Source organism: Dasypus novemcinctus, chromosome 4 (genome assembly GCF_030445035.2).
Source record: "Dasypus novemcinctus isolate mDasNov1 chromosome 4, mDasNov1.1.hap2, whole genome shotgun sequence".
In the NCBI taxonomy this organism is placed as follows: domain Eukaryota; kingdom Metazoa; phylum Chordata; class Mammalia; order Cingulata; family Dasypodidae; genus Dasypus; species Dasypus novemcinctus.
This window is the reverse complement of record NC_080676.1, coordinates 48,174,363-48,195,904: the sequence shown is the minus strand read 5'-3', so window position 1 is coordinate 48,195,904 and position 21,542 is coordinate 48,174,363. Positions and strand designations below refer to the sequence as shown.

General features: G+C 38.7%; 1 protein-coding gene across 1 annotated transcript in view; it reads right to left on the bottom strand.

Annotated features, from left to right (window-relative positions):
• LOC139438838 (uncharacterized) overlaps positions 1-20,162 on the bottom strand; it is a 396,979-nt gene extending 376,817 nt beyond the window's left edge. Inside the window, exons 1-2 of the mRNA XM_071214469.1 lie at positions 20,017-20,162; positions 8,256-8,507 (exon numbers count right to left, since the gene is read on the bottom strand). Of these exons, the coding sequence (XP_071070570.1) occupies positions 8,256-8,507; positions 20,017-20,162 (398 nt within the window). The remainder of the gene's footprint in view (positions 1-8,255; positions 8,508-20,016) is intronic.
• Between the last annotated feature and the right edge of the window lie 1,380 nt (positions 20,163-21,542).

The window sequence follows — 21,542 nt, the reverse complement described above, 5'->3', positions numbered from 1 at the left end:
TAACAGAACAATTACCCTCATACACTATAGGTTAAATGAAATGAAACAAGTGATCTTTATGTAATTGTTATAGACATTGTTATCACCTATAAAATCAAAGGAAGTGGATAGTGATGATACTATGAATATTTGAAGATATGTGATAAACGTATCAGGATTAAAAATGATGTGACTATGACAACCAAATTACCTATCTTATTTCTACCTATAGCCGTTTCTGGAGATCTAAAAAATACAGTCTATGGGAATTACCACAAGCAAAAAATTATTTTGAGATCTTGAGTTTTATTCCAAAAACCATTTAATTTTGCATTTGATGTCATATTCATGTCCATTTAATTTTAAATATTCAACCAATCTGTTAAATTATTTCTCTCTACAAAAAGAAAAGTGAATTTAACATTCCAAGAAGACAACCATGTTTATCTGTGACTTGGAGCCCTCCAATATAACTCAGAGCACCCCAGTTAGAGAAGCATCTTATTTTCCACCTCCAAAGTAGTAACTTACAAATCATTTAGGTCAGGCTTTCTTAACAAGGGGTCTGTGAGCTTGAATTGAAACTCAAAAAAAAAAACATGATTCTTGAGGGGATGTGTTGGTGCAGGTATTTATTAAGTAATACACAGTATAGTGTGGACTTAGAAAGGGGTCCGTGGTTTTCACCTGACTGTCAAAGGGGTCCATGGAAAAAAAAATGGTTAAGAAGCCCTCTTCTGAAGGAGGCTGTAGTCCGTTGATGACTAGGCTCTCTTTGGGAAAATTCTAAGAAGATGATGAGGCTTACTCTCTATGATTCAAGCTATGACTTAATAGAAAAGAGCTTGCCCTAGGAACCATGTTCCTATTATAGATGGGGTCTCTCTGGGAAGCATCACTCAAATACCATCTCATCCCACCAGGAGCCAATAAAGACCTTGAGGCATTTTCACAAATATACACACACACAAGAGTAGGCTTCCTACAGAACTAACAGCCATTTTGCTTGAAATACCTGCTTTTATTTGTAAATTCTGGGGAATTCTAGCAAAATTAAATTTAGAGAAAGAATATAAGACCACAAGGCTTCCTAATTTTGCCCCAATAAGATGCACATCTCTTCATCACTTGAGAAGGTTAAAGAAAAGAATCTTTTATTATTTAAATGTGATTAAAAATTTCAAGCTGACTTTTATGACCAACATCTCAAAACAGTGTTACAGTGTCCCTGAAGGTGTTTACTTTTTTGAGCATACTCTGAAGTCTAGCACGGAATACATTTCAGGTTTGCTTAAAAAAACCTGAATGGTCTCCCCCTGGGAATTAAGATATAAAGTGTTTCTTAGAACCAGGAGATACCCCAAGAAGTTGTCAAATCACTGAGTAGTACATGAAATTTAAGGAGAAAAAAGCTTCTATATACCGAAAGCTTATGATTTGTTTAAAAAATGTTTCTGCTTTGTGTTTTTTCCCTAGTTTCTAAGTGTAAAAGAATGAGACCCAAAGTATATTTAGGAATGCATTATTTGAGGTTACTGTTATCACTAAAGACAACATTATTCATTGCACAGTGGTAAGAAAGAAAAGCCATGCAGAGTTATAAATTTACCAATAGATAAGGCTGGACCAATATAATAAAGTCCAAAAACTTAAAAGGTTTGTAAGTTTATTGACATGCCAGGTTGTAAAAAAGCAAAAAGTCACCTATAATAGAGAAAACATTCATACATGGTATTAGATACAATGAAAATAAGTTTTAAAAAATGAAATTTTCATTGTTTTCAAGAGTTTCCTAGCACTTCAAAAATGTTTTAGCACTGAACATCTAAAAATTAAAATATCTACAGTACCTCCCTATCAAATTATATTTTGTGTGAAATGAACTCTAAACTGACCTTCAGACAATTGGAGGGAGGGGGGAGAATTAAATAAATAAATAAATCTTTAAAAAAAAAAAAAAAGAAGCTACCAGACAGTAGAATTCACCTCACAACCACTATTTCCCATTTTCAGGGAGACTATAAATACACAATGCCACCTGAATACTTTGGAACACCTATTTTTACTTGGTATTACTCAATTCACAAATTGTTATACAGTTAATAAAGCTCTCTTCTTTCTGTTTGCAGTAGCCATTCTTTCGACATTTGGTAATTAATACAGAGAGCATAAATTCCCATTATGATTAAACATAACTTATTAAAAATCAAAATCACATTCATAAACAGGTAGTTAGGGAAAAACCAAGCTGAGCTCAAGAAACTAGGTTTCTATGCAAGATAAATCACCTTTCTTATCCGAATGGCTCGGACCAAAATGTCAAAACAATTATACTACAATTTTTTCTGGCATCAATATCCCATGCAACAATGCCAAACAGACAACTCTGATTTCAGGTGTACTGTTTACTTTGATTTGACAAACTAATTGAGCAATGAATCAGATTTTGCTAAAGAAAACATGGGACACAATGCCAGATTACAGAGGTCAAGGGATTTATCAAGACTCACTTCCCATATATGTTTTTGGCTCAGAGAAAAAAATTACCTATCCCTGGGCATAAAAACACACAAAATAAGGACAGCTATTTAATTGCCTATGTACCAAATGTGACTCTAAAGACTCTAATAAACCACACATAAAAACAAATCACATTAATTTCAGTTGTAGAGTATGTGCATGCTTATAATTATATGTTCACAAATATGTATATGTGTCCCTATATGAATAGAAAGGCAAAGTGGGAGCCTAAATTCTTGCCATAGCAAACCTAGTTCTGCCACAGTGCCATTTCATTTATTTCTTTTAATGAATCATGTAAAAATGTAAAATCATAGTATTTATGAGCTATAAGGGGCTTCAAAAATGATCTTGAGCTACCTCCTCACTTTTTAGTAAGAAAACTGAAATCCAGAGAAGACATGGATACAAAAGGTAATAGGGACAGAACTAGGAATAGAACTCTGGCTCTTAATCCAAACAATCATGCCATATATTTAAGAGACAGACTCGTTAAAAACTGGCAAATACTGTCGGTAAAAAAAAAACAATAGGTTCCTATTGCTATATGATTATATATTTCCCTACTTTTTAATTGACATGTTCTGTCAAACAGCCATTAAGGCTTCCTAAAACATGATGCTATACTAGAATTTCTTCTCAGGTATATGTGGATTTCATAAACCATTCAAACTGTAATGTATGTTTAGGATTAGTCACTATCTTAAAACCTTGACACCTAAAATCACAATTTGGGCCTTACTTAAGTGCAAACCACTGATTTATGAATTACTGTTGATTCTCTGGTTGGCTAAAATGCTTTCCATTTATTTATTTTTTTTTTTTTCTGTATCTAAAATGTGGAATTATGATTAAGGATGTGGATGCTGGAAAAGGAGGACCTGGCTCTACTACTAAACATATATCCTTGGGCAAGTTACTTAATAACCTTTTGCCTTAGTTTCTTCATTTGTAAAAAATTATAGTACCTACTTCACAGGCTTTCAGTGAAAACTAAATTATTTATTACTTATAAAGCAAAAGAACAGTGCTCTTAGAAAATGCATAAAAATATTAGCTACTCTATAACTAATTTTCATTCAGCACATGTTTAAGCCAAAATGAATCTCAGAAATCACGGAGAATAGGAGTTACTAAAGATTTTTTCGAATGCTAGATAGTTAATACTAGGCTTCCCAGGACACACAGTGTTTTTGTCACAAGTACTCAACTCTGTAGCTGTAACAGGAATGCAGCCACAGACAATAAGTAAATTGACGGATGTAGGTGTTCCAATAAAACTTTATTTACAATATCAGGCAGCAAGCTGGATTTGGCCTGAGGACTACACTTTGCTGGCCCCTGATGGAAAATTAACAACTACACTCTACAAAGAATGAAATTAAATAACAGAAGATGAAGTGAGGGTCAGAAAGTTACCCAGTAAGCCACTGGTAGAGAGAGAACTAAAACTAAGAATTTTACAATTGAGTTCAATGTTCTTTCTATCTCTCCATACAAGAGAGGTTCCATGAAGCTTTCCTACCCTGACCAATAGGAAAAATCTCTGTTCTGAGCCCTCACAGAACATACAAGATCAGCAGAAAACTGATGGAATTTGAACAGTAATGATTACATTGAAGTTCATTATACTATTTTCTACTTTTGAATATCTGATGATTTCCATAATAAAAAGCTTTTTAAAAACTCAAAGCATTCAGTACTCTTACACTAGGCATTTATTAATTTTATCAGAATGTTAGTGTATATTACTTTCTTCATTCACTACTGTCAATGGTAACAGGAGGGCAGGGATCATGTCATCTATATCTTGGTATCGCCACCCTTGCCAAGATGTCATACAGAACCCTGTTTATAAGACTTCATTAAACAAATAGTCCCTAAATAACTGAAGGAAAGACATCTCAAACAAGGTATCATTTCCTACTCTGACAATTCTCTCAAACTTGGCAAGTTGCTAGATAGCCATGAGCCATGTTATCAAATTGCAACCTTACCCTATGACCTATGTTGCCAATGCAGTCTTCTTTATATCATTGTCAAAATCCTACATGAAATCTAATCCTAGCTAACCATCTCTTCCTAGGTCTAATACCACCTCTTCTATAATTAGATTCGGCACCAGCAAACAACATCTTTCTCCATTAGATTATACGTGGCACTTAAAGGTCAATGAGCTCTTTGAAAAAGATGGTAATAATCTTAGAACTTTACTGGAGTTCTTCATGGCACTGGAGATAGGATTCAATTTCCTTATCCTCCTCACCAGAGTTTTTCCCAGATTTGATCCAGGAGGATGCCTTATTTCCTACTTCTTCCCTATCTAATTTTTATTTTATAATCTCAACTTTCTTTCCTAGTCTTCTACCAAGCAGAACCCAGTGTAGAAATTCTCCCTCTTCTTCATTCAGCAAAACACAAAGTCCCTTGCTTCAAGCAATTCTCAGAAACTCAAAGTATTCTTTCATCAAGTATTCCAGACAAAATTGGAAAATAACAATTCCAACAAATTTCTTGTACACCATTACTGTCTACCACCCATGCACATGAGAAAAGAGAAGTGATCTAAAGATTCCCTACCTGCATTTGTGTCCACACATTCTTCCTTCTCTTTTATTACTATGGATAAATAGCCCATAATTCTAGCAACAACCTTTTTTGTACACTAGAATTCTAGCCTCTCTCATCTACCCAAGAACACTGCTCCCTTCCCTCTGTCTCCTGCATCATCACTCTTTTCTTCTCTACTGGCTCTTTCTCATTAATTCAACAAACCATTGTTTTGCATATCTTTAAAACTCCCTTTTACCCTATATTGTCTTCCAACTCTTGCTCCATTTCTTTCCTTCCCTTTTCAATAAAATTCTTCAAGAACTGTATACCATCAGCCTCTTCAATATCGCTCCTCCTGCTCTGTCAAACCCATTTCACAAAAGGAAACTGCTGTCATCGAGGCCATCAATGACTTTCTTTGCTAAATCTATTCCCAATCCTCATCTTTAAAACAGATGACAGTCCCAACTTCCACTTCCTGAATCACTTCGGTCGGATGGCTTCCAGGATCCCACACTCTCCTGCTTTTCTTCTTACCTCACTTACAGCTCTTTTCAGACTCCTTTGTGGTTCCTCCTTATCTCAATGTTGGGGTGCCCCAAGGGTCACTCTTCAATTTTCTAAACCCAGAATTTATTGAAGAATTTGTCCAATCTCTATACTGAAGATTCTTAAATGTATATCTTCTAGCCAGCTTTCCAACTGCCTGCCTGACATCTTCACTTGGATATCTAAAATGCATCAACATGTCCAAATTCCAATTCTTAATCCCCACCACCACTCTTCCTCCTGCTGTCTTCCCCATCTCACTTAATGGAAATTCTACCTTTTCAATTATTTAGGCCAAAAAAGATTGAAATTCTCCGATTCCTTTTGTTCTCATAACCCATATCCAACCTGCCAGAAAATCCTGAGTAGTACCCTCAAAATGTATTCAGCATCTGGCCACTTTTCCCTATTTCCTCCCTTAGTATTCTGGTCTATGCCACCATTATCTGCCAAATGGATTATCAGAATATCTTAACTGGCCCTTGCTTCTGCTTTTCCTTCCTTCAGTTTGTACTCAACACAATAGCCAGAGTAACTGTGTTAAACAATTGTGCTAGATCATGTAACTCCTAGTATCAAAATGATCCATCACTTCCCATCTCACTTCAAGTAACAACCAGAGTTATCACAATAGATTACCAGACTATATAGTACTATCTGGTCCTGTCACCTTTAAAATAACTTATTCTACGTCTCATTTCTTTACTCCACTCCAGCCATACTGGCTTCTTTGCTAATCCCTGAATATGCAAATATGCAGGATGATTGCAATTGGAATTCTCTGTGCATGGAAAGCTCTTGCCCCAATTATCACATGACTCACTCACTCATCTTTCAAGTCTACTGAAATGTAACCCATCTTTCAAAGCCTTCCCTGATCATTCTATTTCCCTGATCACACACACACACACCCTATTTTGCTTTGTTTCTCCATAGCACTTAATTACAGCATCATTTTATATTTTTCTTAATGATTCTATATACTGTCTAGCTCCATTAGAATGCATATTCCAAGAAGGCAGAGATTTATTCTCTGCTTTATTCCAGGGCTCAGAACAGTGCTTAGTACATAGCACCGAATATCTGTTGACTATGTAAATAAATAAGCTTTACGCTGTCTACTTGAAAATGATAATGCTTTATGTAAGCAATTAATAAATGTATCATTTAACTCTTATTGGTCCTACATTTTAAAAAAAGGTACTAAATTGAGTCTATATTATTCTCTGTATGAAACAGGAGCACACTAGATCACTCTTAGAAAGAAGTTACTTCTATATTTTCAAGAAATGTTAAGATCAGAGATTTCTGCTGATGGTAAAGGGAAAAAAATGTCTGAGCAGCTGGGAGAAGAGGTATTACTGAATGAACTCCCCTTTCCATTAAAAAATCTTGGAAGAAATGGGAAAAAATCTTAAACATCAAAGCCCATTTTAAAACCCAATTCTTTCCTTTATTTTGTCCTTCCCATTCTCCCAGAGCAATTTATACCACTACTCTAGTGGTCTCTATGGTCCCTTCTCCTGGAAATGGAGTCTCTGGAAGACAGGATGGGGGGGGGGAGGCAAAGAGACAGAAAATCTCTTCTCTCTCTTAACCTGTCACATGTCAACAAAGGCTCTAGGTCATGGTCAACATTCAAAGAATTTTTACTGGATTGAAGTGAACAGAGTGTATATTTCAGGAACCCAATAAAACTTTTTGTTTGTCCACGGAAGCATCAACATTACCTAAATTTCTAAGCCGTTTAAAAAAAAAAACAATGTCCTCTGCCCTGGAAGACAAATTGCAACAGTGACTCCACTCCTCAGGATGCAAGTCTTAGAAAGTTTAGTAAGACTTAACTGCTAAGGACAATCGAAAAGAAATACAAAGGATACTGTGTTATATTTGTTATTCTATCAGTGAGGGACAAAGAACACAAAATAGTGAAGGATTAGATACCCAATAAAAGGGGGAAAAATTTAGGAAAAACTTAAAAAGCAAAAATAAACAAATCAAACCAAAAAAGAAAGAAAGAAAAAAAAAAAAAGGAAAACTAGAGGTTCATAAACTAAGCAAGAACGAAACCATGGGGAAATCATGGAGAAATGTGGTAGTACATCAGAAACCAGCGCAGGCGCTAATCACAGGTTATGTCAACAGCCTTTCATAAACTTCTAGAGAGAAACTATTCCGCGTCCTCTGCAGTTGCATTCCTCGCGTAGCGGCGTCACTCCGGGGTGAGCCATCCCTAAAGCACTGAGCCGCTGCACGGCTCGTCTTTACCGGCGTCCCGCTAGCAAGCATGCGTGTGTAAACATGTCAGAAGTAAAGACTCGGGAGCTGCAGGACTTTGGTCTCAATCAGCTTTGGGAAGTGGGCGGGGGCCTCGAGGCGGGGCTGGGGGCTTCTTTGATCCGCATGTGTCCCGGGGCGGCCAGAGCCGCAAGCCTCACGCACTGCCCTGCGGGAGCCCGCGCGCCCCTGCCCGGGTACTTCAGGTCTGGTCGGCGCCCCAGGAGCGGGCGGGAGGATGCAGCCTGTGCCGCATTAGCGCCAGCCTGGGCGGGAGGGAAGGGTAAGGAGCCCGGGTTGGCTCGGCGGAAGACGCACCGCCTCAGGGCGTCGAGACGGTTTTGGCAAAACTTTGAAAAGGGAAGGACTCGGATTACCTGAGCGGCGCGGGTGCGGGCTCATCTGCGGTACGGCTGCCGGGCGCGGGCCGGGTTTTCAGCAGCCGTAAAGCGGCAGGAGCGGACGCGTGTCGCGGCGCGAACCGTCTCACCCGAGCCGCGGCCCCGACGCCTCCGCTGCAAGCGTCAGGCGCTTGGCAGGGAGCGGACTGGGCTGAGTCATAATAAAAGACATGTTTGCGGAGCGAAGTGGGTAGAAGGCCCCGAGGACCCGTGTTAAATGACGGGAGGCTCAAGATGAGGGAAGGAATTTGTTAAAAAGTGGGCAAAAATGCAAACTTGCCCTGTGGTGGGGAGATATAAGCTTCTTTTATAATTTAGATGTATTTTATAAGTAGTTTTTGTATCGAATAAAACTTTTAAAAGGGTATTTTTTAAAGTAATGGCCTCTGGAGCTATATTGCTCAGTCTCACTACTTCCAGCTATAGGACCTATGCCCAGTTGCTTGAATTCCGTGCCTTTCTTTCTCACCTTAGGCATGGTGCCTTGTAGCACTCACTGAACGTTCATTATTATTATTTTGAAATAAAGCGGGAAGGGGCAGGAAGTGAAAAGTAGCCTAGATGAACTGTTTTAAAAGAAGACAGAAAAATAAAGGATTTTTTTTTCAAGTGGGGTAAATTGGAAAAGTGTCCCAGTGGCAGAGAAGAAATTGGACCCTCCAGGGAGCAAATGGGGTTGATATGTAGTTGAGATGGGAAGGGAAAGAAAAAGAATAAAGCTAGACATAGTAGACAAAAATCTGTAGCATCTATGAGGGGTGAGAAGAGTATGTTTACTCACTAATTACAAATTCGTAACAAACTCCATTAGTTGAGGGGGATTTTTTAAATCTACACCAACAGATAAACAACTGTCTAAAAAACGAGCCCCAATTGGAGAGACTTTTTGCTCCAGTGAATGTACTTATAAAATACATCTAAATTATAAAAGAAGCTTATATCTCCCCACCACAGGGCAAGTTTGCATTTTTGCCCACTTTTTAACAAATTCCTTCCCTCATCTTGAGCCTCCCGTCATTTAACACGGGTCCTCGGGGCCTTCTACCCACTTCGCTCCGCAAACATGTCTTTTATTATGACAATTCACTGCATCTTAAGGAGTTGAGTCATCAAAACCAAAACACAATTCACTGCATCTTAAGGAGTTGAGTCATCAAAACCAAAACAAAAATTAGTGGGCTGGATTCCTGAAAGGCATGCCAGATGGATGCATTCTGGTTAGTTTTAATGACTGTGTGATGGTCCCTTCTATACTTCTGTCAATTTTAGAAGAAATGAGTCTGAATAAAGTTTGAGGAGTAACCTGAAAATAAAAGCCAAACTAGTTAATGTAGAAGTATCCCTCACCATGAGCTTACAGATAAAAATTCCAAAGCAAGTAACCATGTCTTCCACTTTCTTCCTCCCATTTGTTTCTGCTTTCACTATTTCTTTTTTATCTCCTTTATTGTATTACTTTTATACAGTGGAACCGTCTAGGGGAAAAGTGGTTTAATTAATGCTAAGGAATGGATGGAATTTCTAAGTGGTAAAACTTTTTGAAAGGAAGGTTTTTCAGTTGAAGTTTTAATGAGAGGGAGGTTGAGTAGGTAGATGTGAAATCAGAAGTTGTTTTAGAAAAACAAGAAAACAAAGTAGACTGAAGAGAAAAAGAATTGACTAGATATCAAAAACAGTAAAGAAATGTGTGTGCCTCCCTCTACCACCCATCCCTTTAAAGAGAAATAAGAGAAGATAAAAGAGAAAAAAAAAACACTGGGTTTCTTGTGATGATTTGAATTTCTGTGGGAGGTCTCCTGCAGTGTAAAGAACTGAGATACCTCTTTCTACAACTTTTGAGAGGATTATTTTGCATTAGCAAAAAGTCCTAAGATAAGAATTCCACTCTCTTTGTTTCAACTTTGCTAAATTCAGGCTGAGGCAAACAGATTAAATGTTTATTAACGTGAAACAAAGAGAAATCTTAAATGGTGGGAAACCTTAAACTAAAAGCAGCTAGAAAATAAAGCCAAAGCTAAAAACACAGGAAGAGATTACGAAGGTTTTCTGAAAGGAACCTTTGAACTTTGGGCTCTAAAATGAATGCCTTGCTTTAGATAAATATACAATGCAAACTGAAGCTGCGGACCTAGATGATTTGGTAAAATCAGATAAAAAGCTTCTTCTGCCAGAAATGTTTTGGTCTAAAAGAAGATAATTCCATTCATTTTAGTGGAGACAAAAACTCACCACCTGATTTTGTGTACTCATTAACACCTCAGTTACCTGAATTCAAATGAACACACTTTTCAGTTGGACTATATTCTGTAAACTGAACCTTCACTCGTGGTCTTTTGAGTATATTGTTAAGTTATCCAAATGTGAATTTTGACTAATTTTAAAGCTCTTAAACCCACCTTTTCTTAATAATTTAAAGCACAGAGTGATCACTTTTTCAAGGTGTTATATAGATAAAATATGTTATATCTGTATGATAGCATTACAAATCCTTTTACTTGATTGAATTTAACCTTAGGGTGCTAGCATGCTTTTTTTTTTTGAGGTACCAGGGCCAGGGATTGAACGCAGGACCTCATATGTGGGAAGCCAGCCCTCAACCACTGAGCTACACCAGCTCCCCTGAGTTGTTTTTTGTTTGTTTTTAGGAGGTGCCTAGGATCAAACCTGGGCCTCACACATGGGAAGCAGGTGCTCAACTACTCGAGCTACATCCTCTCCCCCTAACATGCTTTTCATTTAAGATTTCATATCAGATTATATCAAAAAGGATTAAAAGTTTGGATTTCAAAAACTCATATTGTTCTTTCTAATTTAAAACCTCAGTGTGTAGAGGAATTCATGGCACATTCCAAAACCTTGTTACACATTACCTGTTGCTAAGTCACTACATAACAGAAGCAATAGTTGAACAGCCAGACAGCCCCAGCAAATTTATAGTTTTGAAAAGTATTTTCAGTAATCCTACCAAAGCTGTAACAAAGCTGAAGTGTGATTGTCAAGCTCAACTTGAGCTTTAGCTAGGAACAATGTTCCCATATTGCCAGCTATTTCAACTCAATGAAAGAGAAAAATCTTAAAGATACAGATACTTGTTCTTCTCTATCAACTATATATATATATTTACACTCATGGAATCTGTCATAAATATTTTTTAAAAAGGAATACTCAAATCTACAGGAATATGACTTTTAGACATTTGAGGCAAGTTTAAGAATTGTTCATGATTTTGATTTTTGAATGATACCACAACTAGAAATTTTCAGATAATTTAAACAAAATTTTCATTGGAAAAATAAACTGTAAGAAATAAGCATTCTCATACATTTTTGAGTGGAGTGTAAATTAGTACAACCCCTGTGGAGAACGATTCGGTAACAATTGTTAGAAAGAAAGCTGCACTGTAAGAGAACAAAAGTTCACCCAATTATGGAGGGAAAAAAGAATTTTATTAATGATCTTGTAAGAATGGGCGCTCAACCTGGATAAAATGCCATCATGCCAAACAGCAAGAAACACTGACATTTATACCCTAAACCTAATACACAGTTCCCTCCCCCGTTCCCCATCGATTAGGTACTGATTAGGTACTTCAGGGGTTACAGCCTATCCGAGAGGTCTAACTCACTTATGCAGTTCCTGCTCTGAGTCATTGCTTCCCGGTTCCCTACATCTGGGTGGGCTGGGCGGGCTCAGAGACACTCCCACTCCTGGTGCCACTTTTCAAATTCAGTGCCACTCTCACTATTGGCCCTGCCCTTGCTTCTCACCTTTGGCTCCGCCCTTACTTCGCTCCAATCATTATACAGACGCCTCTTTTTTCTGCTAACATCATGTCCAGGGCTATCCTATTTTCTCATACCATTCAGCTAGTAGAATCCAACTGTTCTGTTATTCCCTTAACTGCATCCCTAGTGTAACTGATACATCTTTGTTTATTTTAATATATATAGTTAATCTAATCCACATTTTTGTTAACTGATAGAGAGTCCAACCAGTCCCTCCTCCTTTCTGATAATGCCCTCCCAACTATTGCCTTCTCAGAGCAATCCTTAAGGGATCCAAGGTTGGAGTTATTTTCCAGGACTTGGATGGTGTTGTTGGGTACTTATCATCCAGTTCAACTGGTCCTTTTACTGGAGAATAGTGAGTCCAGCCATTTTTTGCTGTCTGGACTGCAGTTTCAGTTCTCAACAAAACTCCATAGGGTCCTTTCCAGGTAGGGTGAAGTTTGGACTCTTTCCATGACTTGATTAGGACCACCTGCTGGGTTGGTGTTGATAACGGACAGTGAATTTGAGAGGCAGGGTCTGGCCAGCAAACTACAATGCCATAGAGATGACAAAGTAGAGGACAAAGCCAGTATATAATTCGTAAGGAAGAGATCCTTCGACTCTAAGGAAAGGAAGTCCCCAGTCCTCCTAAGAAAAGGCAAGCCAAAAGGCATTTCATAAGGAGAGATTCCCAGTTCTTTCCCAGGAGCAGTTCTAATCCTTAATGGGGCTGTGGGTAAGCACTTAATCCAGGATAATTTTGTTTCTAAGACCAATGTAGAAAGATGCTTCATTAAAGGTTGATTCATTCTCTCCAGTCTCCTTGAAGACAGTGGATGCCAAGGTGTATGGAAGTTCCATGTGACACCCAGGCTTTGCATAATATTCTAGAGTACATGGGAGGTAAAGTGGCTACCATTGTCTGGGTCTATATTTTCCATTAACCCATAATAAGGAATGAGCTGTTAAAGGATAGGTTTAGAAGTTCCTGATACTGTAGCTGAGGCCAGAGGATATGCCTCTACCCTTCCTGTCAGATCATCTATAATAGCCAGAACATACTTTAGCCAACCCACTGGGGGCATTTCAGTGTAATCAACCTGAATACTCTGGAATGGCCTGAGGCCCAGCTCCCTTCCCCCTTGTTCTTGTTTCCTTAAGACATTCTTATTTACCTTTTGGCAAATTACACATTGTTCACTAATTGTTTAGATACAGTATAAAGGCCCACACATGCAAAATACTTAAGAACCAGATCACACATGGCCTATACTCCCTTGGTGTAAGATTGCTAATACCTCTCTCATCACTTATTTATTCATCATTTGCCTACCATCCCTTCATCATCTAGGGTTTCTCTTAACTGCTCCAGCTCTTTATTCTCCTTTTCAGAGGTTGTGGGGACCCCGCACTCTTCATGAATGGAGGGTATCAGGATCATCAACTTCAAAGGGGAACTAAGGGACGCTTCCCTAGCCTCTTCATCAGCTAACCTATTGCCCTTTGCTTCAAATGTATGACCTTTCTGGTGTCTGTTTACATGCAACACTGATATTTCCCTGGGTAAGAGTAATTGGCCAATACTTGTTTTATGAATTCCCCATGGACTAGCCCTCTTCCTTTGCTTTTAATCAATCCCCTCTCTTCCCAAGTTTTTCCAAAGGAGTGGACTACCCCAGTGACATACTTAGTGAGTGTAGACTGTACCATTGTTTTCCTCTAATAATTTGAGATCTAATATTTAATAGTCACAAATTTGAGCTGACCAGTTATTGGATAATTGGCCAGCTTCTTTCACCAAACAAGTTAGTCCATCCACAGTTGCATAGCCATTGTGCCTCCTTCCTTCTAGGACCCTGGAGGACCCATCTATGAAAATTTTTTCCCCAGAGTGTACGAGTAGGTCCCCTAGGTTGGACCAGACTTGGGTCTGATACTCAATCAGGTCTAAGCAATCATGCTCAGGAGCCTCCATTTGATCAGATCCCTTCCAAAGGAAGGAGGCCTGGTTTAGGCTATAGTCTGTTGTCAATACTAAGTCAGTTTTTCCATTAGGATAGCCTCATACTTCAGAATTTGGGAATCAGTCAGCCACCTTCCCACTTTCTGAGACAAAATAATTCTGACCTGATGAGGGTGCTGACAACTAAGTCCCCTTCAAACGTCAGCTTTCTGCTCTCTTCTACCAGGAGAGCAGTTGCTGCCACAGCTTGAACACATCCAGGCCATCCCCTGGAGATGGGATCCAGGATTTTGGAAAGAAAGGCTACAGGTCTCCTTTGACCTCCCCAGATTTGGGTCAGAAACCCCAAAGTTGTCCCTTTATTTACTGTAACAAACAGGTGGAAAGGCTTCTCAAGGGAAGGGAGGGCTAGAATGGGCCTGCACCAGTGCTCATTTGAGCCTCTCTAAAGCCTCTATCACCTGCTGAGAGCTTACACTTCATTCTTAAAGGTCTTCTGAAGGACGATGGTCATTCTTTTGTAACTGCTTCCTGCTGGTTACAAAAGTAGTAGGAAAAGTAGGCCTTACCTGACAAGATGTAAAACCCTTCTGCTATTCAATCATGGTTGGTGGAAGATGACTATGGCACCCTGGGTGAAACTGGATGAAATTTCTATGTGGCTAACAGGATGGAAGAAATAACTTAATTAGAATTTTGAGGATATAGGGTTTCACTGAAAATATGCCAGGCCACAAAAACAGAAAAGGCCAGGAGCCTAAAGGCTGAATCTTTAAAAGTTGATGGGCTTTATTTTGCAGGTTTTCATCAGAAATTGGTTTCCAAGTCCTAGGTGAGGAAAGGTTACCCATAGACTATCTTGAAGGGGTTAAACTGAAGTGGATGCCAGGTGCTTCATTAGCTGTTTCCTTCCTGCTGGGAAAATGCTTAGCCCTGGCAGGATGGCATGTGGGTTTGCCAGTCCTCCCCAGGATATGAGTGGGACAGGTTTTAGAATAAGGGCTAGAAGGGAGACTTGGATTGAGCATGTTCATTATATACTTAGAAAATGAAATTACCAGGACCTTTTAGCATGTTCAATATCCATCTGCATATGATCTAGAAAAGATATCACCATCATCATCAAGCATGTATCTAGAATAGGAGAGATATAGGTACAGTACTTAATACCAATCGATGCACTAACAAATGCATGTTTCTTTTTGAGTTGAAATTAATAAATCTAAGGTCCATGTTTACAACACCATACAAGTTGTCTCTACATGGAAGCAGGCCATAATGAGAATTATGTTTAAGTTCAATTCACAGCACTCTGGTAATCATGGCTCCATTTAGCATGCCCTTCACACAGCCAGCATGCTACAGCACCATTGACTCTAGAGAGAAGCTAGGATGGTAGGCTCCAGTATTCCACTGTCCTGGTACATAGTGCCCTTCAGCACCATGGAGATTTTTACTTCTACATCTTCCCCATGATGACATTAATTAACTAGTACTTAACTTCAGCAATACAGACGCCTGATGGAATCAAGATTATCTTCCTTTACCACCATTTTAATATGCAGATTGAGGTGGCCTCTGACAGTTTTTCCTGTTGTGAAACCACATTTTGATATTAAAATCAATTCAGTTTCTGTTTAATAATGACTTACTGGAATTAGCCATTCAAATATTTTGGTTTAAACATTGCTTCTACAAATGTACCTATTCTTAGCCACAAAGAAATAGTTGCTTCACCTCAAGTCTACCTTCACAAAACACATTCCTTTACTTAATGCTACCTTCTACAATGCCTTCTACAACTCACCATATGCATTCAAGTTTTGTCCTACGTACTTCCAATCTGATTTATGAAAACCAACTATCTTATCTTAGGAAAAAAAACATTTCTTTAAGCAAACTTACTAAATTTTAGTCAGCAACATTTTACATCTTTCTATATCTACTTAAGTCTCATATCTCTCATTCTGTTCTGTGAAAAAAAGAATAAGCTATTCATCTAAACTTAGGCGTTTCAAAGATTTCCATACTTTATTTAGTAATATAAGTTTTTTTTTATTTTTAGCCATTTGAATATAGCTCTTTTAAGAATTTTTATTGTCTATTTAATATTACCACCTGGAGGTATTAAAACATACACTGAACAAACAGAAAAACACACAAAGAATTATGAAAGCAAGGTTGGCACAGAGCCAATCCTCATCTGCCCTGTATTTTGACCAGAATACATCGAGTGGTCATTTCCTTTTCCTTGGTTCATCATTATTGGTCCAATGTTCCAACATCCACCCTAATGAACTATCCAGAGGAACATCCCCAGGGAATCTTACAGATACCCACTCCCTGGTTGACCGACTGCCTCTATTCTGCATTCTGAGTTCTCTCTGGGTTTCTTTCAAGCCCAGACTCATCAGAATTTCCCCACCACCAAGGCAATATTTAATAGTCCCTTTTCTTACCTTGGCCCATGCACAGGGTTGCCTGTTCAGACAGAGGCAGGTTTTCCCCTGCCCTTTTCTCATCCACAATTGGCAGATCCAAGTGTCTGGTCTTGTGTCCTTCCAGCTGTCAAAGGTGGGTCCCCAATGGCAGAATCTGAGACCACTCAATCAGCAGGGCATACCTTCCCCTTGTCCACCCTGGGGGTCCCCCTCTGAAGCTTCAGAACCTGGATAAACCCCCAAAGTTGTTAGAAAGAAAGCTGCACCTGTAAGAGAACAAAAGCTCACCTAATTATGGAGAAGAAAAGAATTTTCTTAACGATCTTGCAAGAATGGGTGCTTGACCTGGATAAAATGGCCATCATGCCAAACAGCAAGAAACGCTGACATTTATACCCTAATTTACTATTCTTTTGCTGACAACACTGTGTAGTAGCAAGTGTTAATTGGGTACTTCAGGGGTTATAGCCTATCCAGGAGGTCTAACTAACTTATGCAATTCCTGCTCTGAGTCACTGCTCCCCTGTTCCCTACATTCCAGTGGGCTGGGTGGGCTCAGCGCCACTTTCACTCCTGGTACCACTTTTCAAATTCAGCACTGCTTTCACTATTGGCCCTGGCCTTGCTTCTCACCATTGGCCACCCTCACTTTGGCACCACTTTTCAAATTCTTGGCACCAAAGCTGCTAGAACCCCTTTCCCTCCCTCCTCCAACTGCAGAGACTACTGAGCTTCACCTTTATGTGAAAATTAAACATAACTCTTTCCTTACACAATCAAAATTACAAAGACCAAAATTATATTCCCCCCGGAACCAGCAAATTACTTTGGGAATTCATTCTTCAGAAAAAATACAAATAGAACTTCATTCATTATAATAGCAAAGGTTTGGAAATAACCTAAGAGTTCATCCATAGGAGACTAATTAAATAAATTATATGAAGTTCGTACAATGGAACACTATGCATCTGTAAAGGAAAAGAAATAGAATGGGAAAGTTCTGTAAACAATTTTGGAAAGTACAACAAAATATATTAGGTGAGAAAAAGGCAAAGTGTGGAACAACATTATAATGTAATACCTTTGTATAAAGCAGGAGGATATGTTTATATTTACTTGTACTTGCATAAAGAAATTCTGGAAGAAAACAAGAACTTAAAGAGTGTGACTTATATAAAGGGAGGTCAGATGTACTGGTGTAATGGAGACTTTTCATTGCATACTTTTAATTCTCAGTTTGTGGGCATATAAATATATTCCTTAGTTGAAAATTAGTTTAAAAGAAAAAAGAAAAAGACCTAAAAGTCACATAAGGTATAGAGAGATGGTTATTGTGAAATTGACTATGCTCCCTCTCATAGCTCCAAAAGTATTGAAATTTACTATTAAGAATTCTTGTTAACTAATTAAACTATAAATTCTTTGTATTCTATTTTGACTATTAAGAGAGTATTTGAAAATAGCAGTTGAACCTCCACATGCCGATTTAATTCATTTTCATATCTCTCTAAATGATTTTGAAGCTCCAAAAATTAGAGAATTTTTTCAATAAAATACAAGGTATTTTATACTAATAAATTGCCCAAAATTTCTACAAAAAATTTACTGTTCTTTTGCTGACAACAGTGTGTAGTAACAAGTGTTAATATATTTAAATTCCATAGTGGCTAAGAGAAAATAGTTCCTACTTTAAATTTGTGATTGAGTCACAGACTCTTTCTGAATTATTAACTATATGAAACTTTCACATTACTTCAAGTGATTTTGTGAAATTAGTGGACTCAGTTTGAGGTGCTCAATGAAAATAATGAATATATTTGATTCCTATGATTGCAGAATATTTTGTGTTTTCACAGAAATTTGTGTAAAAGATATTTTGCTGAAAAAGTGGTTTCTAGGAGGTGATGTCAGTGTATATGACTCTTGAAAATTAAGTAAAGTGGCAAAAATAGTTTAAGTCTCACTAATATCTGTGTGCTTCATGTACATTTCAGCTCCCTAGTAGTTGAATTTGTCATGGGACTCAGTTCTGGCCACTGGAATGTAGACAAAAGTAATGCAATGCTCTCTTCAATTATGAGCTGGATTATTGGATAAACTCCAGCAGAGGACCTAAAGTATTGATTTTCTTAGCATCCAGTCCAAAATAATAAATAAATAACACTGTTAATTCACATAGAGGAGATTCAATTTCAGGACATTGATTCCATAGGTGCCGAAGGCTGAAAAAGCAGAAAGAGGACAATCAGGTAACTCAGAGATAATTGCAGAAAACAGCTTCCCCCCCTCCTATACCTGGATGTAGTAGAAAATATATAATATGGTCCCCAATAGCCCCTATCTCTTGGTATTCATGCCCTTGAGAATGGGTTAGACCTAGTGACTTGATTCTAATGAGGAAAATAAAGCAGAAATGATGGGATGTCAATTCTAAGATTAGTATATAAAAAGACTATGGCTTCCATATTGGGTGTGTCCTTCCTCACTCTCTCTTGGAATACTTTCCCTCAAGGAAACTAGCTGTCATGTCATGAGGCAGTCCTTTAAAAAGAGAAGTCCGTGTGGCAAGGGACTGAAGACTCCCAACAATCATGTGAGGGAGATTGGAAGCTGATTTCTCCTTTTACTCAATCAAGCCTTCAGATGAGACTTCAGCCCCTGCCAACAGTTTGACCAAAACTTTATGAGAGACCTCCAGCCAGAGGCATCCAGGTAAGTTGTGTCCACATTCTTAACACACAGAAACTGTACAATAATTTGATTTTTGTTTAAAGGCACTAAATTTTGAGTAATTTTTTATGCAGCAATAGATAATAGACTAGGGAAACAGAGGGGATGAGCTGGATACCAAACCTTGGAATTCAGAGAATGAACATATAATCAGTACTCAGTCCTCTGAGGACAGGCTACATTTTACTTACAACCCTTAAAGGTAGGATTGACTACTTCCCAATTATAGGTAGGATGTTGAGGCTTATGACACTCTATACACCAAGAGAATTTTAGAAAAAGTTTCTTACACAAGGTATTCCCAGGGGAAGCAGAGTGGGTACAAGCAGAACAAGTATGAATTGAGTGAGGCAAAGGGAATGTGTTGAACCTGTGTAGTGGCTAAGGGGTGGAACTGGGAAAAACTTCTCATGCATAGGCTAGAGATTTGCAAGGCTTGAATTTCCCATCATTTTATCAAAATAGAAGACATGAGTGGACTTTCCTATCAGCCCATCCAGACAAGGGGCCATCAGGGAAGAGGAGGGCAAGGATTAAAAAGAAATCAGTGATCAAATTTCAAAAAAATGGATTCAGATTATTATGGGGTGTCTCTAAGCTACTGTTAGAACTTCACAGATTCGAGAGAAAGGACCCTGTATTTGGTGGGGAGACCGCTTAACTTAACAGGGACATAATTGTCTATAGCTGATTCCTCTGAGCATGCGACAAGACTGTTTTTGGGGGAAACAAAGGACAATTTCAAAGGAAAACTGAAATGATATCTAACTACTGCTGCTCAAGACATTATGACTGGAAGGAAAAAAAAGACCTCCCTGCTCTTCCCTCTCTACCTTCCAAATCTTTTTAGTGCTACTTGTTGGCAGAAATTGACAACTGCTGTCTCAGAAATGTATATCTGCCCCACGTCCACCGTCACAGAAGACAGTATGGAAGGGTAGATATGAAGCAGAGTCAATGGGCCAGTAAACATCGCCATCCTCACCCATGTTATCTCAGCATCTGTGCACATGCTTCTACATATTTTTTTTTATTTCTCTCCTCTTCCTCCCCCAACCTACGTTGTCTGCTCTCTGTGTCCATTTGCTGTGTGTTCTTCTTTGTCCACTTCTGTTGTTGTCAGCGGCATGGGAATCTGTGTTTCTTTTTTTGTTGTGTCATCTTGTGTGTCATCTCTCCATGTGTGAGGCGCCATTCCTGGGCAGGCTGCACTTTCTTTCGCACTGGGCAGCTCTCCTTACAGGGTGCACTCCTTGCGCATGGGGCTCCCCTACGCAGGGACACCCCTGCATGGCACGGCACTCCCTGCGTGCATCAGCACTGCACGTGCGTCAGCTCCACACGGGTCAAGGAGGCCAGGGTTTGAACCGCGGACCTCCCATGTGGTAGGTGGATACCCTATCCACTGGGCCAAATCCGCTTCCTGCTTCAACGTATTTTTGAACTTCTATAGAAACAATAACAACTTCCTGCTTCTGCATTTAGTCAAAACCACTCACACCCTCTCCATAAATAAAGGGGAGGCAGGTAAGAGTATCAACACCATCCTATTGATCTCTTTTTTAGATTAATTCTTCTGGTTTGGTCACACCCCCACCTAGCCATCACCCCCAATATTTATTTAAAATAAGGAAAAAGGAGAAAAGAAAAAGGGAAAATATTATTAATATATACAAAGTTGCTATAGTCCTTGTTTCTTTACATAGTCACAAGAAAATTGATCATTATAACTTCCCCCTATTACCCATTGCATATTCTCTTTGCCCTCAGTTAGTCAGTATCTCTGCTGGTTAGGTTCCTTAACCTGGTAGATTAACTCAACCTTTACTCCTGAAAGATCTAATGCCTCAATCTTTCTATCTTTATTGGGTTGCTATAGCTTTTCATTAATTTTACTATGACTATTTACAAACTAAGAGGTAACCCAGATAATCATCCACTGAATTCTAAATATAGTCCTCACTGTTCCATTGTATAGCAGCAACCTAATTTCACCCACCTTGATTAATCACTTCAGCCAAAAGAGTAACCCCCTCACAGTTAGTTCAGAGGTGTGAAAAGCTCAAAATACCCAGGTGGTAGTCTCAACTCCAATTCAATGGAATATTGGTTATGTCCCTTATTGGGAGCATTTCTTTGTTCCTGGCAATAAATCAGCAGAGTCCAAAGTTGCAAGGAGGGAAAACAAACTTTTGAGAATGTCTAATTAGGTGTACTAAAGAAAGGAGTCACTCCTATTTCTGCCTCATGATACCCAGAACCTTGTATTCTAGCTTTGGGAGAAATAGCACCACATGTGTTCAAAACATATTATACTATAAAAGAGTATCCCAGTCACATATGTGGTAAGACTGGTGAA